Source organism: Clytia hemisphaerica, unplaced genomic scaffold, assembly GCF_902728285.1.
Source record: "Clytia hemisphaerica strain Z4C2 unplaced genomic scaffold, Clytia hemisphaerica genome assembly, whole genome shotgun sequence".
NCBI lineage: Eukaryota > Metazoa > Cnidaria > Hydrozoa > Leptothecata > Clytiidae > Clytia > Clytia hemisphaerica.
This window is the reverse complement of record NW_027104371.1, coordinates 322097-337837: the sequence shown is the minus strand read 5'-3', so window position 1 is coordinate 337837 and position 15741 is coordinate 322097. Positions and strand designations below refer to the sequence as shown.

The 15741-nt window shown below is 33.2% G+C and overlaps 1 protein-coding gene across 6 annotated transcripts in view; it reads left to right on the top strand.

Annotated features, from left to right (window-relative positions):
- The first annotated feature begins 3134 nt into the window (after positions 1-3134).
- Positions 3135-15741, top strand: part of LOC136818541 (protein scribble homolog) — a 34539-nt gene continuing 21932 nt past the window's right edge. For 5 of the 6 annotated variants that reach the window (XM_067074870.1, XM_067074865.1, XM_067074868.1 and 2 more), the window contains exons 1-15: positions 3135-3448; positions 3716-3833; positions 4285-4363; positions 4720-4809; positions 5021-5077; positions 5418-5701; positions 5993-6065; positions 6339-6384; positions 6704-6787; positions 7038-7153; positions 7715-7781; positions 8143-8248; positions 13277-13389; positions 13763-13852; positions 14474-14701. In XM_067074870.1, the coding sequence (XP_066930971.1) occupies positions 3266-3448; positions 3716-3833; positions 4285-4363; positions 4720-4809; positions 5021-5077; positions 5418-5701; positions 5993-6065; positions 6339-6384; positions 6704-6787; positions 7038-7153; positions 7715-7781; positions 8143-8248; positions 13277-13389; positions 13763-13852; positions 14474-14701 (1734 nt within the window). In that variant the 5' untranslated portion in view covers positions 3135-3265. The remainder of the gene's footprint in view (positions 3449-3715; positions 3834-4284; positions 4364-4719; positions 4810-5020; positions 5078-5417; positions 5702-5992; positions 6066-6338; positions 6385-6703; positions 6788-7037; positions 7154-7714; positions 7782-8142; positions 8249-13276; positions 13390-13762; positions 13853-14473; positions 14702-15741) is intronic. The other variant, XM_067074869.1, reaches the window with a different exon arrangement.

Here is a 15741-nt window from a genome sequence, read left to right as displayed (position 1 = left end):
AAATTGTATCAACTTTTCTAGAGTAGATCAAAAGTTAATGCTGTTTTGTGATAAAAAAGTCTTATAATTTTGCATGCAGGAAATTCCCTGTTTTTTTACCACAAAATTGTCTATAACTTTTGATCTAGAAAAGCTGAGTATTTGTTTGATGTAATACTTTTTATACCAATCAAAAAACTTGGAAACTTGCATAGCCATCAAATGCCTGACTAACCAAAGCAGCAATATTTCAAGAATAAATGTAACAGTGCAAGTAACAATGACTGTAACAGTGCAAGTTCCCCTTGCAGCTCCACAACTGCAAAAGTATCTTTGGTGAGTTACTCGCCGACAGAAGTGCAGGGAAATAAAATAGCATGGTTGGATGATAAAAAATCGTGTGAGAACAAAAGTTTTAAGATGGCAGCAGGAATTCAAATTCTTCTCAATGGCTGCTGAATATGCATAGGGTCAGCCCAGGTCTAGGTCCCAGGCAAAAGAATAAGTCCCCCAAAGATTTAGGTCCCCCTAAATATTAAAAGTTTTTTTTAAAGCAGCCCCGATTCCTATACCTAGTATAAAATATTTGTTGATTTAAGAAGATTGTTTTTAGGACATCAAAGTGGCATGAAACTGCCAGCAGCAGAATAAAAAAAAGTGTCTTTTCTTCCTGACTGATATTAACTATAATAAGTTTAGTTCAAATTGGCACGCTAACATTCTCCTGAATTAGCATGCAATAACGCTGCAATTTTTCCTCCCAACGTCCTATAAAGTATAAGCTAGAGATCCCACTCGGCATGTTTTTCATGATTTTCATGATTTTTGCAAATTTGGCATTTTTCATGGTTTTTAGCATGTTTTGGGTCATTTTGGCATGTTTTCCAGAGAAACATTAGGTAATTTTGTTTATATTGTCTCTCCTCTGTCCTGATATTCAGATTCATTAAAGATAGCTCAAAATAGCACTTTCAGCCCCCCAAAATTCTAAAATTTTCTCACTTGTCCAACCATGGTGGGCAACGTTAAATATTATCTTAAGTTTTCAATAAATACCATTGACAGAAGTGTTAAAACAAGGATGTGTCAGGCAGGGGGGATCCATCTTTTCCAATGCTTTATAGGGAGGTAGGAGATTTCCCGAAGAAATGGGGGGTTTAAGATTTTAGGGGGGGGGTCAAGTAAAAATAGGGGGATAACAACTTTTGGTCAAAATATCTATCATATTTATATTGATTTAGATATTTGGTATGGGACAACTAAAAAACAAGTGTAGATAGCTAAATCTTTGCCTGCGGCACCATGTTAAACTCTTTTTTTCATATAATTTTTGATACAAATTTCAATGTTCTCGGTTTTGAATGACTGGTGGACTGCTGCTGTCAATAGCACGGGTTCGAAATTTAAATAGGGGGATACACATATAGGGGGGATGAAATAAAAATAGGGGGTTTAGATCCCTCTGCACACTATGTTTTTCTCCGTTCAAGCTCTACTTTATAAAACAAGTAGCCAATATTTGGAAGTTTTGTCAAGACTACATGTCACTGAACCACCTCATTATTCTTCCAGGGTTTAGACAGGTCCATGACCTCGGCAAAACACAGGGTTTTTTTAAAGCACCAATTTTTAAAATGTCTCTTGCATTATAGCTTGTATTCTAGTGTCTGGATATACATGATTTTTAAATAATTCTCCTTTGGGACCAACCTTGGTTTTTTCAGGAACAGGGCTTCCTAAGCTAAAATTTGCCTTATGTACATTTTTCTGATTCTTAGTTATATTGTTCCTACATTTCAATCAGTTATTTTCTATTTAGTTTCCCACCCTTGAAAAGACACTTTTTTTGCATCTTGAAAATCATAAACTTTTCCTATTGTCCAACCATGGTGGGCTACATTTTAAATTGCAGCCTTTGATTGATTAATAAATTCCAAATGAAATGATTTCTACTTATGTTTGTGATATTTATTAGATTATATATCGAATTCTCATCATGTCTACATCACTGTTTTTAGGTACGGGAAACACGGGGACTTCGTTGATTAATAACTCTACTTTTTAGCATGTTTTTCATGTTTTTCCATTTAAAATTAGCATTATTTAGCATTTTTTTCTGCTCTTTTTGGCATTTTTTCATGCATGTTTTTTCAAAAATGCCAGTGGGATCTCTATAAAGTATAAGCTCGAGTATTAAGGTTTACTCCTGACTTATTACAGTTGATACTCTTTTTTTGTCTTTTTATCTTATCTAAGATTTCATCACTATGTATGAGAAGAAAGTTTCATTTTTAAAATCTTTGTTAATTAATTTTATCAAAATGCCCAGAAATACCCTGAAAAATCTGAAATCCTGTGTAGGTTGAAAACTGAGGAACAGATCATGTATTTTGTGAAAATACCTATAACTCATATTGAGTTACATTCTTCCATGACAATTCGTTACCTTGATGGGTCTCTGTTGCATCGTATTGTTTCCATTTCTTAACAACCCTGAGTTTTGTTGTGGATATTCATTCTATATATTTGTTGTGATTTATCTTTATTTTGTTTTATGGGTTTTGTTAATTTTTATGTTTTCATTTTGAATAGTTGAAGGTTTCATACTTCTTGATTATATACACGGAATCGTGAGTTGGTCCTTTGTTGGCAAAGCCCTTCTAATCCTCTCCTCTCAGTGAGGTAAACTTAAACTTAAACATTTTTAAGACATTGCACAATGAAGGAATGTATCTACTCAGGCTTTGTCATTTGAAAACTCCAGGCATGTGGTCAATCACACTTATAAAATCTGAGTTTTGCCATAATGCGGAAAAGGGTCTGACCCTATCCCTTAGGATTTTGGACAAAAATAGCTAACAAATAATGTGAAATATCTTTAGAGACAGAGAGAGCAAAATAATAAACTTTTTTCTTCTTTTTGACTTGGACTACTCTAACAGAGAATTTCCTTTCATGAAGACCAAATTTCATAACAGTGCTTGAAAATATTCTACAATATATATGTAAGCCCCCCCCATCACTTGAATATTTGTTAATCTTTTAGAATATTGTAGCTGAACATTGGTTTGTTTTTGTGCTTTTGCTAACAAATGAATTATTTACAAACAAACATGCAATGTGCTAATTTTTCCCTTGTAATGCTCTCTTTTTTTAGAACAACAATAAATTACAAACTCATTATCATTGAAAGAAACAATTTGGTGCATATTGCTACCACCATTAAATTTATTAGAGAATATAGATATATATATCAAAAGTGAAATAGACATTTTTTAGGACCAACATGTTCAAATGTGGAAGTATATTTTCATTTCGAAAGAGATGGGGAAGGTGGCAGCCTAGACATTTGGAATATTTAGATAAAAGCCATTGTAGTTTAACACTTGTTGGCGAAGATGTACTGTCACATGAAAGAACATTAGAAGAATTATCGTTAGAAGCTAACCAAATACAAGACCTACCCAAGGTAGGTCCTTAAGTTTTTATTTGAATTTTTTTATTAAAGGAACGTCTAAGCAAATTAATCAGATATTGAAAAAAATGTGGTTTTGAAAGAGTCTAGTTGTCTGTTTGCAAACAACAACCATTTTCTTCATTTTTCAGAATCGTTTAACACCATTGCTAAGACTAAAATATCTTTTATTATTTTGAGTGTATTAGCTTTTCCTTTTAATAAATAAAGTCCTACAGTTTTTTCAAATCTATATTCTATATTCTTTTTATCACATTATAGGCATTGTTTCGCATGTACAAACTCAGACGACTGATATTGGCTGACAATGAAATTTTAGACATTTCCTCAGAAATTGGCAATTTGATATCTTTAGAAGAATTAGATATTAGTAAAAATGGTAAGTGAACCATCGATTGTGGATTTTCATTTCGAAAAAGAGATTTTCATTACATTCCTTTGTATTTTGTCTTCTTTTTAATAACACCTTTTTTAGTAAGTTACTCCTTTAACAGCTTTTTAGAAACCTCCTCCATTCTTCTTTACTTTTGATAACGGATTGAAAAGTTATCATTGAAATATTGCTCCTTTGACTTTTGAATTTACTATCCAGCACCCTTGCCTTTCAAAGAAAAGATTTAAGGAAGAAATTGTTTTCTCATTTGTGTTTATGTGATTGGAAAGTGTATTATATATAATTGTTATTGATTGAGGGAATTTAATAGGGGAATTCATTCATGATTATTTTTAACATCTACAAATCTTGAGAAATTCTTTTGTTTATTCTAATTTGTCATTCTAGAGGCCCCTTCTTCCTATACTATAGAAAAGAATATCTTTTGACATTTTAGATTTTCGAATAATTCCTGACAGTATAGAAAAATTAAAGAATTTGACACATTTGGATGTCAGTAATAACACTTTAGGAGAGTAAGTATGCAACACTGTTTTTATCATTTATAAATTGATGTCTCTTTGTCTTAACTGTGCTCCACACAGCTTTTTTTAATGAAGCTTTTTCTCATTAAATTAAATACTCTTCTGATGTTGTAATGTAACAAAGAGTCTTCTTATTAATAGACTTTGCAGCAGATATTTTTATTGACTTTGTTAAAACTGTCTGTCCAAAATTTCTTTTTAGACATTAATATAGGTAAAAACTTAATTTGCAAAAGTAAACTATCAATAACAAAGAAAAATTAAAAACTTTTTTGAGTCCTTTATTAGTCTACCTATCCAAATTCAAACCACTGTTAAAATAATATTGCTTATTTTTTTAATTTTAGAGTTCCTGATGCTATCACAAAATTAGGAGAGCTTCGAACATGGGTTTGCAACGATATTGCACTTGGAGAAATTCCCCCAGAAGTTGGAAGGTATGCGAGGACAATGTTTTTCACTGATCTTGACTTGTGTCTCCTCTTCTCTTTTTAAGCATCATGGAACATGCATGTGCCTTTATGTCCCCTTTGATTTTTTGGTTTTTACTTTTGTCACATAAGAATTCGACTTTTTTTATCTTGTTAGAGAACCATTCCTACAAATTTACACTGTTTTTTTTATTAAAAGTTTATCGTTTCCCTTTAGTCTCTCCAATTTGGTCATCTTGGAGCTCAGAGACAATTGCTTAAAGTTTCTACCCATGTAAGTAGTAAGGGCAAACAGAGGGAACTTAGTACAATGATAATATAAATTGTGGTTTATAAACTTTCTTTTGATAAAAGTAAATTTTTTGATACTTCCTCCTTTAGGTTTTTGTTATGTTTTGATTTTAAACCACTAACGTTGGTTTACATATGGTATACATATCAAATAATATACAAATACATAATTATATTAGAATTTTGTATTGTTTTTCAAAGAAGAATCATAGAATAAAGAAGAGAAAATAATATAACAGAATTATTATTATTATCTTATTTTCCTCATTTGAAATCTTTTTTTTATTACAGTAATTGTTTTATTCCTTTATTCTGTATTATAGGAGCTTTTCTTTCCTTTCAACCTTGGAACGATTGGATCTTGGAGGAAACGAGTTGGAAGAACTACCAGACTTTATTGGACAATTATCCAGTCTAATAGAACTTTGGCTTGACAATAACTTTTTAACAACACTGCCACCAGAGATTGGAGAACTGCGAAACCTTCAATGCCTTGATGTGTCGGAAAATCGTGTCGATGAATTGCCAGAAGAAATCTATGGTCTACAATCCCTGACAGATCTAATTTTGTCATCCAATGTACTGCACGAACTGCCTGAAGGAATAGGTATGCTTATAAAATTATCTTGTTGTTTTTGAATAGGATTAACTTACCTTAAGGGAAGAAATTTTGACGGGAATTTAATTTGGTGGAATTTTGGTGGGAATTAAATTTGAGGGGATTTGGGCTATATTTTGGTTAAATCCACCAAATTCGCCAAATACATTTTAATTATGTAAACACTTATGTAAACATGCAAAATTGTGAATTTATACTTTTTTTATCTGGATCAGCTAAAGTCTAAAACGAATTCAGAAAGAGGTTTTGCTAACAATATCTCTTTGATAATTTTTGCAGGAAAACTGTCACATTTACAAATCTTGAAGTTGGACTCAAATGAAATCGATGAATTAACTGAGAAAGTTGGAAAGTAAGCCATTTTTCATTAAAACCGTTTCTTTCTGTACTGAGACCCTTAACTTTATAAAGCAATGTCAGGAAAGTTGTATATGAAAGTAGCTTTTCAAAATACAAGAGATACTAGAAAAAGGTTTTTGCAGGCAGGTAATTTGAGAAGAGTTTTCGCAACTTGATATTATATGATTATTTTGAATACTTTATTAAGGGGTACTCAAATAAAAAAGCTATTGGATTTATGTATGTCAAATGTTTTTTTATAAATGGATATGGTGTTCTATTTCAGTTGCACAGAAATGTCTGAATTAATCCTAACAGATAATGTCATAGAGGTATGATTTTTTTTGAAGACACAACTTTACATTTTTTACTTTTGAGTTTTGGGAAAAATTGGGAAGTTTGTGAAAATTGTGAAAAATTTTCCCTTGTCCGATGATGGGAGGGGAATCTCCAGAAATGTAGTCAAACTTAAATCTCCTAATCTAAGCCACGATAAATTTCCAATACGAAATTTAATCCTCTTTAATGACAGCCAATTCTGGATTAAGTTACTTCATCCCTAATAACAATATAATGAAATCTATTAGAAAATCATTACATAAATTATCTGTGGAAATTCAAGTATGATATTTTATTCTCTTTTTTTTACAGTATTTACCATCAGCAATTGGAAGAATGACAAAATTAACACATATGAACATCGATCGAAATCGTTTGTTTACCCTTCCACCTGAAGTAAGTGTCGAAGATGTTTGAAAATTTTTTATTTCTATTAATTATTACATATTAATCAAAATAGTGTTGAGGTATAGGTCTGAGGCGTTTTAGCGAAACCAAGGTTTGAATCCCCAGCTCCTTTTGTTCTGTTCTGCCCATAAATGGACTTGAGTCAAATTGATGTTATCTCATTAATCAAAGGATTATAGAAATTCCTACTGTGTTACCCCCATCCTTCAGATGTAAATTGATTTTCTTGAACATTTAGATTGGCAAATGTGTTCATCTCAGTGTACTGTCAGCACGTGATAACCAAATAGCCAAAATCCCCGATGAAATCGGTAACTGCAAGAGCATGACTGTTCTAGCGCTCTCTGGAAACAAGTAAGTGTTGTTGCGGTTAGAAGGGGCTGGACTTAAAAACATGTTTGTTTTTTGTCAAGCAATCCTAGATTTTTGGTTGTTTGGAAAAATTTTTCGTTTTGACAATATATGTTTGGGTAATTTTAAAATGAAACTAAAAGTGAAATACACGGTAAGCTAAAGTTAAAACAAGACAAACACAATAGAGATTTTGACTTTCTTCTTTAAAATTGCCATATTTTTTTTGGGTAAGGTTTTGAGGTAGGTCGGTCGGGTGACGGCAAACCAAGAAGTCCAGTCTAGTTTCAATTTATTTTAATTTTTCTTCATTACGCATCTGACAAAATTGACGACCAGTACCAGCTACTGTATAAGTGATGAATTATTTTCTCTTGAAAATTTGGGACGTCGGAATATTCTTTGAAAACTTCTGAGAAAGGCTTGAGAAATAGTGAGGAAGGCACATGCCTGTGAGGAATATTGATTGGGTTAAACTTAAAAGTGTTAAAGATGTACCGTGAACTCGTCAAAAATTATTTAATTTCGGTCATTTTTTTAAAAACGTTTCTTTGTGTCTTATAGATTGGAGAACTTACCGTTATCAATATCCACACTTCATTTGAAAGCGTTATGGCTATCACAAAATCAGGTATGATTTTATTCAGTCAAATCAAGTCTTTTTATGCGTATGTCACTCTTATAGTAGACGCAAATTACAAGATAACAATTAGTCAGTCATACTATACTTTTTAATCGAAACCATCTAGTGAGAGAAATTTCCCATAAAGGATGTCTATATGGGACGGTGAAATCTTTGAATTAGCAAGTAGTTTCTGTTTTTTTAATTGACTTTAGACGCTCATGAAAAACATTTGATTTATGATACATTCTCCAGGTTTTTAAGAGTAATACTTCTTATTTTCAACCCATTTTTTTATTTTTAACTACTGTATAAAATACTTGCTTCAGACAGCTTATAAATATTTTCGTCCTTCTCGTTTTCTTTTTAGTCGCAATCTGTATTGAAGTTACAAGTGGAAGAAATCGAAAAGACACAAGAGAGAGTACTCACCTGTTTCCTGTTCCCACAAGAAAGACTGAAAGCTGCCAGTCTCGGTAAGTCTACTGTTTTAGACCTCATATGTTACGGTTTCTTTCTGACCTTGAAATAAAGTCGTTCTAATGAATAATTTTGAGTGGAGTCGTCGTCAGCGTTTCATGCATGTCGTTTCGGAGCAGAACTGTACCGTATTGTGTTTCAACCCCAAAAATGTTTCTGATTTTGCTTTCTTGTACTTTATAGTAAAGCTTTTATTTGCCTGTTTTGAAATGATTAAAATTCTAAGCTATGGGAGGCTCTTGGACTCTTAAAGCCTTACTTTTCTTGGTATTGCTTGTTGAGACTTAAGGACTCTTAAAGACTCGTATTTCCTAAAAATATCGAAAGTCGAAAGAAAGCAAATTCTTCTATGAGGATAACGCAGACTTTTTAATGTTCTAAGATTAGTTAGTTTTCATCTTAATTTTGGACATTTTCTTTCATGATTTATAGCAAAAAAAAGTTAATCTGCAAGGAGACACTTCTCAAACTAGATTTAAGGGTAGTTTTAAAATCTATTGAGAAATGAAGTTTTAGGAAAAAATTTTTAGAAGAGGAGAAATAAATTCGTAACAGATTTTTTTGCACTTTTCTTTTTCTAGCTTTTTCTTCTCGAGAGTGATTTTGTCAGTAACATATTTTTGTGTTTTATAAAATATTGTCTGTTAGCAGATTGTCGAAGAAGTTTTCTAACTATTGAGGAGCAAGTCTTTTGACAAAATGAAAGGCTATTCTGATATATCGGTTACACGTTTTTTTTATAAGAACATCCAAAATTTTTTAAGCCTTCGGATGTTCTTAACTTTTTGAGTTTTAAGCCTAGAAATGTTCCTAATATGTTCTTATTTTGACCATTTTCCTAAGAAATAGGGTGTTTTTGACTCCCCAAAGCCTTTAAATTTTCTTAACTTGCTCTTAACATTTTTGACAGCGAAGCCTTATGTTCTTATATAGTTTGTTCTTATAAAAGAAAACTTATAATCCCAAAATAATAAGCTGCATCTGTAAAGTTGGAACAATGGAAGATGCAGTATAAAGAATTCTCCATTTTATGTTTCCCTGTATATAGAAAAAAGTTTTTCATCATTCTTTACATTGAAAGTCTTCAAAATTCGTAAGAATGAAAGTTTCCTAATACATCAGACCATGTTTATTCTTTTCCTCCTTCAGAATATCTATCGACACGCTTTTTTATAAGAACAAACTATATAAGAGCATAAGACTTCAATGGCTAAATTAGTAGGAACAAATTAAGAACATTTAAAGGCTTTGGCGTCTCTACAACACCCATATTTTTAGGAAGTTAATTGTATGAAAATACTCTCAAAACAGTGAAAAATAAAATATGTTAAGAACATTTTTAGGCTTAAAACTCAAAAAGTTAAGAACACAATTTGGGATGTTCTTATAAAAAGCGTGTATCGCGAATTCAGCGATTTTTGCATATCGTATATCCTTAAAGTTAACTTTTGTTTTGATATTTGAGCTTTTTCGTCTGATCGATGTCTAAGAATTTAATGATCAACTGTTTTACGAAAATATTATTTTCTTTACACCTCGTTTATCTCTCAGAGCATCATCTCCGCATTCTTTTTTACAAGCTTAAGTGTAAGGTCAACTAGGTCTTAGCACTTATGTGTTTGTTTACATTTTACCTCGATGTCCCATACACAATACTCGTCAAAATGTTTCGATGTTGTTAATTGAGTGAGACAAAATGTTAAGCATTATCCATCACAGTTTGTCATGAGATTATCTTAATCAATATTTGTTTACATTTTGCCTTGGCTGTCTTGTATTAAAACTATTGAAAGTTTGGTATTAGCGATACGAAAAACTCTTTCTTAGCTGATCGATCAGTGTGTTTCTTGAGAGAACTTTACTTACATATTTTGTTTTGAATCAAAGCTTTAAAGAAACTCTATCAAAATAATGAATTGTCGAGTCTGAGGCTAAAAGTTGAAAAGTTGAGTCGTGAGATTTTCTCTTTAAGGGTCTTTCTAGGTGATTAATACTGTTAAAAACCCTTTTTTATTGGTTGAAGATTGGATTGGAAGTTTTGATTGAGAGTGAATCTTTTTTCTTTTGACACCGTACACGTTTATTTTATAAGAACATCCACAATTTTTACAGCCTTCTGATGTTCTTTAAAAGACTTTTTGAGCTTTAAGCTTTAAAATGTTCATAAAATATTATTATTTTGACCAGTTTGTGAGTATTCTTCTGTAGTTCTGGGATGTTTTGTAGTCCGTGAAGTTCTTAATATTTTGTCCATCGAAGCCTCATGTTCTTATGTAGTTTGTTCTTATAGAAAAACATGTATCTCCCCAAGCTCAACGTCACTCGTCCACGTGTTTTCATCTTTAAATTGGAGATAACTTTTTCTATCTTACTATTATCTAGCACATGATTGTGTTGCAGCATGATGTCTTGTTGTCAGGTTGCCTTCTGACTTTCAGTAGCAAGCTCTGTAGAAAAGTGAAAAGGTTTTTCAATTTGAGATGACTTTTTCTATCTTACTATTATCTAGCACATGAGTGTGTTGCAGCATGATGTTTTGTTGTCAGGTTGCCTTCTTCCTTCTGTAGCCAGCTCGTAGAAAAGTGAAAAGGTTTTTCAATTTGAGATGACTTTTTCTATCTTACTATTATCTAGCACATGAGTGTGTTGCAGCATGATGTTTTGTTGTCAGGTTGCCTTCTGACTTTCAGTAGCCAGCTCTGTAGAAAAGTGAAAAGGTTTTTCAATTTGAGATGACTTTTTCTATCTTACTATTATCTAGCACATGATTGTGTTGCAGCATAATGTCTTGTTGCCAGGTTGCCTTCTGACTTTCAGTAGCCAGCTCTCTAGAAAAGAGACTCGTACACTTATTTTTCTTATAAGAAGGTCAACATTTTTTGAATTCTTCCGACGTTCATAACTTTACAGGGTTAAGCCTAAAATGTTCTTTATTTACAAATTTATTATTGTGGGAAATTAGGTGTAATTTTCACCTGTATTTTAGAGTCTGTAAAGGTTTAAAATGTTCTGAAACTCTCGATCTTTGGTAATACACGTTTTTTTTATAAGAACAAATTAAATAAGAACATAACGCTTCGATGGCCAACATATTAATAACAAGTTTAAGAACAGGCTTCGCGGACTCTCAAACACCCAATTTCTTGGTAAAAATGGACAAAAATACTCAAGAAATGTTAAGAACATTTTTAGGCTTAAAATTAAAAAAGTTAAGAACATCCGAAGGCTTCAAAAATTTTGGATGCTGTTTTAAAAAAACAAAAGTGTAATTTGCCAACTTTGAAGGTTCACCAGTGACATTTGTCATTGAAGATTTTTCTTCTGACTTTCACTTCTAATAAGCTGAATTAATGTAATCACCATAATTAAAGACATCCGTTTTTAATCGGCTTAAACTATTTTAACTCGTGTCAATGGTTGTCAAAGGAAATTTGTTTAAAAGAGAGTCTAAGAAGTATTACAATTGAAGAACATTCTGAACTTGGCTGATTGAGTAATGTCAGAGGAAAGTTTAGGAAATCAAGATTCAAGTCGAGTTAGCCAACTTTCCTTCACCACATCTGTCTGGCGCACAACTTTTTTCAACGTCCATATAACGTTAAATGGATGTTTTATGGACTTCAAATCGTCGTTGCTTCGACGTTACACGTTTTTTTTCTCGTTTTTAACTTATTGACTTTTGACCCTAAAAATGTTCTTAAACATGTTCTTATTTTTACCATTTTGTGAGTATTTTTGTCCATTCTTCTGAGAAACAGAATCCACAAAGCCTCAAAATGTTCTTAACTTGTTCTTCATATTTTCGTCACCAAAGCCTTATGTTCTTATAAAAAAACGTGTACGATGTTTTTTCAACGTTCATCTAACGTTATATGGACGTTATGGACTTCAGATGGACGTTATAATGACGTTTTGCACCAGCTGGGTTATAGTTTGTCTGTACACAGACCCAGTATCTACGACTAATTTCAAAATCCATTGCCGTACTACGAAGCGATAAACGTGAGATACACTCTGGTACAGAGTAGGTTATAATTTTCTCTCAAGAACATTGATGTAATCTTCTGTGAGGACAAGAGAGATATTTTATTGATTTTTCTTGTATACACGCAAGATATGTAATCTTTTTGTCCTCCATAACAAATTACCAAGTTGACGAGTAAATATTGATTAGCGCATGTTTGTTTATTTAGAATTCTCTTGAGAAAAGTTTTTCGACCAACAATCTCTCTCGACTCGACATTTTCTCTCAATAGTTTTTAACTTTTCTGGAAGTGAATGTGTGGTTGAAGCCAAGGATTCATCTGTAATTATCGCAGTGTGAAATGTAAATAAATATGACATGAAAAAATGATATAGTAAAAACTCATTGTGAACTAAAAGTGAGCAGAAGATTTAGATGTTAGAAGTATAGTTCTCCAAAAAATGGTTGGGAGAGATGGTTATGCTTTCTGTTTACATCGAAGGGACCTTTTGAGGAAGAGCCTGTTCACTCATCGTGATGAAGGTAAGTCGTCCAGGCTAGACTCAAGGAACTTGCTAGACTAGATGATAGTTTTAAAATTTGGATCTGGACGTGTTTCCTTGCATTTGAAAGCGTGTGTTTTTCTTGAATTTGAAAACATGTTTCGCGCATTTTCGATTGAATTGAGAGTTTGATTAACACACGATTTCCAATAAATACCAAAGAAAAGAACTTTTGTATTCATAGGATATTCAAACAGGATGATTACTTGGAAGGTTAGAATTACACATTGCAGAACGAAAACGAACGCTAGCTTGTGAACTTACTCTCTTTTCTTTCCCAGAGAACTTTATCAAGTTCAAAGAAATTGACTTCAAATTTTAGAATCCGTGATAGCGTGTGAACTAACTTTCCTTTTCTCTCCTTTTCCAGGGGACTTTATCAAGTTGAACGAAATTGACTTCAAAGTTTAGAATCTCTTCGTTTTGCTGAAGTCTTTATCAGAATCTGTGATAGCGTGTGAATTAATTCTCTTTTTCTCTCTTTCTTCTATTTGCAGAAGACTTTATCAAGGAGAACGACGGAGAAGGGGATGATGGGAAAGTATGGAAATCTTTCTCACCATCTGCCGTCACTTTCGGTGGAAACAACGCTGATGATGAAAATAAAGAGGTTTGTGCGTCATTTCTATAATCCGAACAAATTTGCAAATTTTTATTCCTAACATTCTTTGATCCCTTTTAGGAACGAAATAGAGGGAGGGGGGTCTTTCTTGACTGTTTAATGTACTCTGCACGATCTATGATGTCTAAAAAATAATCTAGAAACTGGTGACTGGTAAGAACTAGCTCCAAATATGACCATGTCTTCGGAAATGAACTATGTATCACTACTCGGTACATAAAATGCCGCTTTGACGTTTGTAGTGACTACTCAATGAAATATTTAGACGAGTTGTGGAGGCTTGTAAGGGATCTTTACACCTCTGTACAACCAATGTGAATGATATTTAAGCATGTGCATGATTCTTCTTTCTTATTTGCAGTCGAATTTACAACGTCGTGGAACACCATATCCCAAAGACCTTCGTGATCGTCATCCCCACCTCATCCGTAAACGTTCCGGATCGCAAGACGTAAGTTCAGCTCAATTTGTTATCATAAGAACGTCGGGGGAATTGCTGAAGCCTTTGGATGCTTTCACCTTTTTGGGTTTTAAGCCTAAACTTGTTTTTAAATGTGAATGTTTTGATGTGATTTCCTAAGAAATTGTATTTTTTAAAGTCAACTTGTCTGGCTGGCCCTTTAGCTAACAAACCATTGTAAACCAATCTTCATAACTCGACTCTTATATAAATGTTTGCCTCATAGAGCTCCCTACTATGATTCTCTGGATTCAGATTGCGAAAATTAATGCGCCATCTTTGGTGAAAGTAGAATACAGTAGAAACCTTTATTTTCACTGCTGGAGTATTTTGGCTGCAAACATTACTTGGAAAGCTGAACAATGATATTTACTGGACGAGTAAAATTTCCGTCATTTTCATTGACAGTTTTGAAGAAAACTAGTCCAAGTGTACAACCGGACTATTAATTAAGCCACGTCGCAAAACTTCAAGGCTCACGGAATTAAAATTGTATCTCAATTCAATCAAAGATAGGGCATAATTTTACTTTCACTAGGGATCTCCGTCTAACGTTTTACATAAGTTATCTGTGATACTCACACAATAAACATTTCTTTCCGTTCTTTGCAGAGCGAGCACAGTCACCATAGCCATCACAATGAACACGAACGTAACGAGAGTCGCGGTGAAGCCGACCCTCTAAGCCCCAACCATGAATCCAAAAAGAAGGGCGGAATCAGTTTCGGAGAATCGCCCATTGTTATTAAAAGCGCCCCTGGTGGTGGTATAGGCGGTATGGTGAACCCAGCCGCTGTCTTTGATAATCCGGCCGCTAATTTTGATGCGGAGAGTGAAGAGGTAAGGTTTTAAGCAAAATTGGGATTCTATCGTTTTCGATCATTTCAAATGGAAAACAATATCACAGTGTTTAAATTAACTAAATAAGTTTGAGTTAATCATTCCAGTGATATTTATATTGAATGTTCATCTTGGCTTGGATCACGAGATTTACGTTTGGCTACGTTTCGAGAGATTCTTCTCCCGTCATCGGGCAAGTTTGAGGGTGTGAGGAAATTACATTTGACCATGAATGGGTTATCAGAAGGTCTTTGCATAGATGTGGAGCTAACTTCCTCCTCCTTGCTCGCTGACGGGAGAAGAATCTCTAAAAACATATGTAAATCAAAGCCGCGATAAATTTTTCCCTCCGTCTTATAAAATAGTACTTAATTCTTACTCAAGACAAACTTTCCAAGTGTCATAGAGAAGAATTGGGTGTTTGTTTCTTTGAGTAACAAGCCTCTTTATAAACCCATGTACGATCTCTTTCTCCACCACCACACTCACACAATACACATACGCACACTTTACATCTCACGACACACTACACACCTGTTTTCTTTGTTTACATACACTTATATCTAGAGGTATTTCATGTTTTTGTTAAGTTACGTAACTTCCGCCAATATGGTTGTCTTTAAACAGACCCGATGTCTGCGGAAATTTTTAAAATTCATCACCGTAGCACTACGCTGCGTTATACGTAAGATACCAAGTACAAGGTACAACAATTTCAAAATTCATTGCCGTACTACGTTACGCTTTACGTAAGATACCTTGTACGGAGTACAATTGTGGAAGCAAACGTTCGAATCTGTAGAGGTGATCCCTTACGCAAATCGAACGTTTACTTCCATAATGGCGGAAGTTGCATAACGTAAACAAAACTTGAAAACCCTCTATACACAAACACGCATACGCACTTATACACGAATTCTAACATAACTTCTTTTGTCTTCCTTTGATTATTGATAAGCAAATAAGTGGATGTGAATTTTGCACATTAATGTTGAGAACTGTTAAACCGAGTCTAAGCCGAAAATTTTATTGGTTCTTTT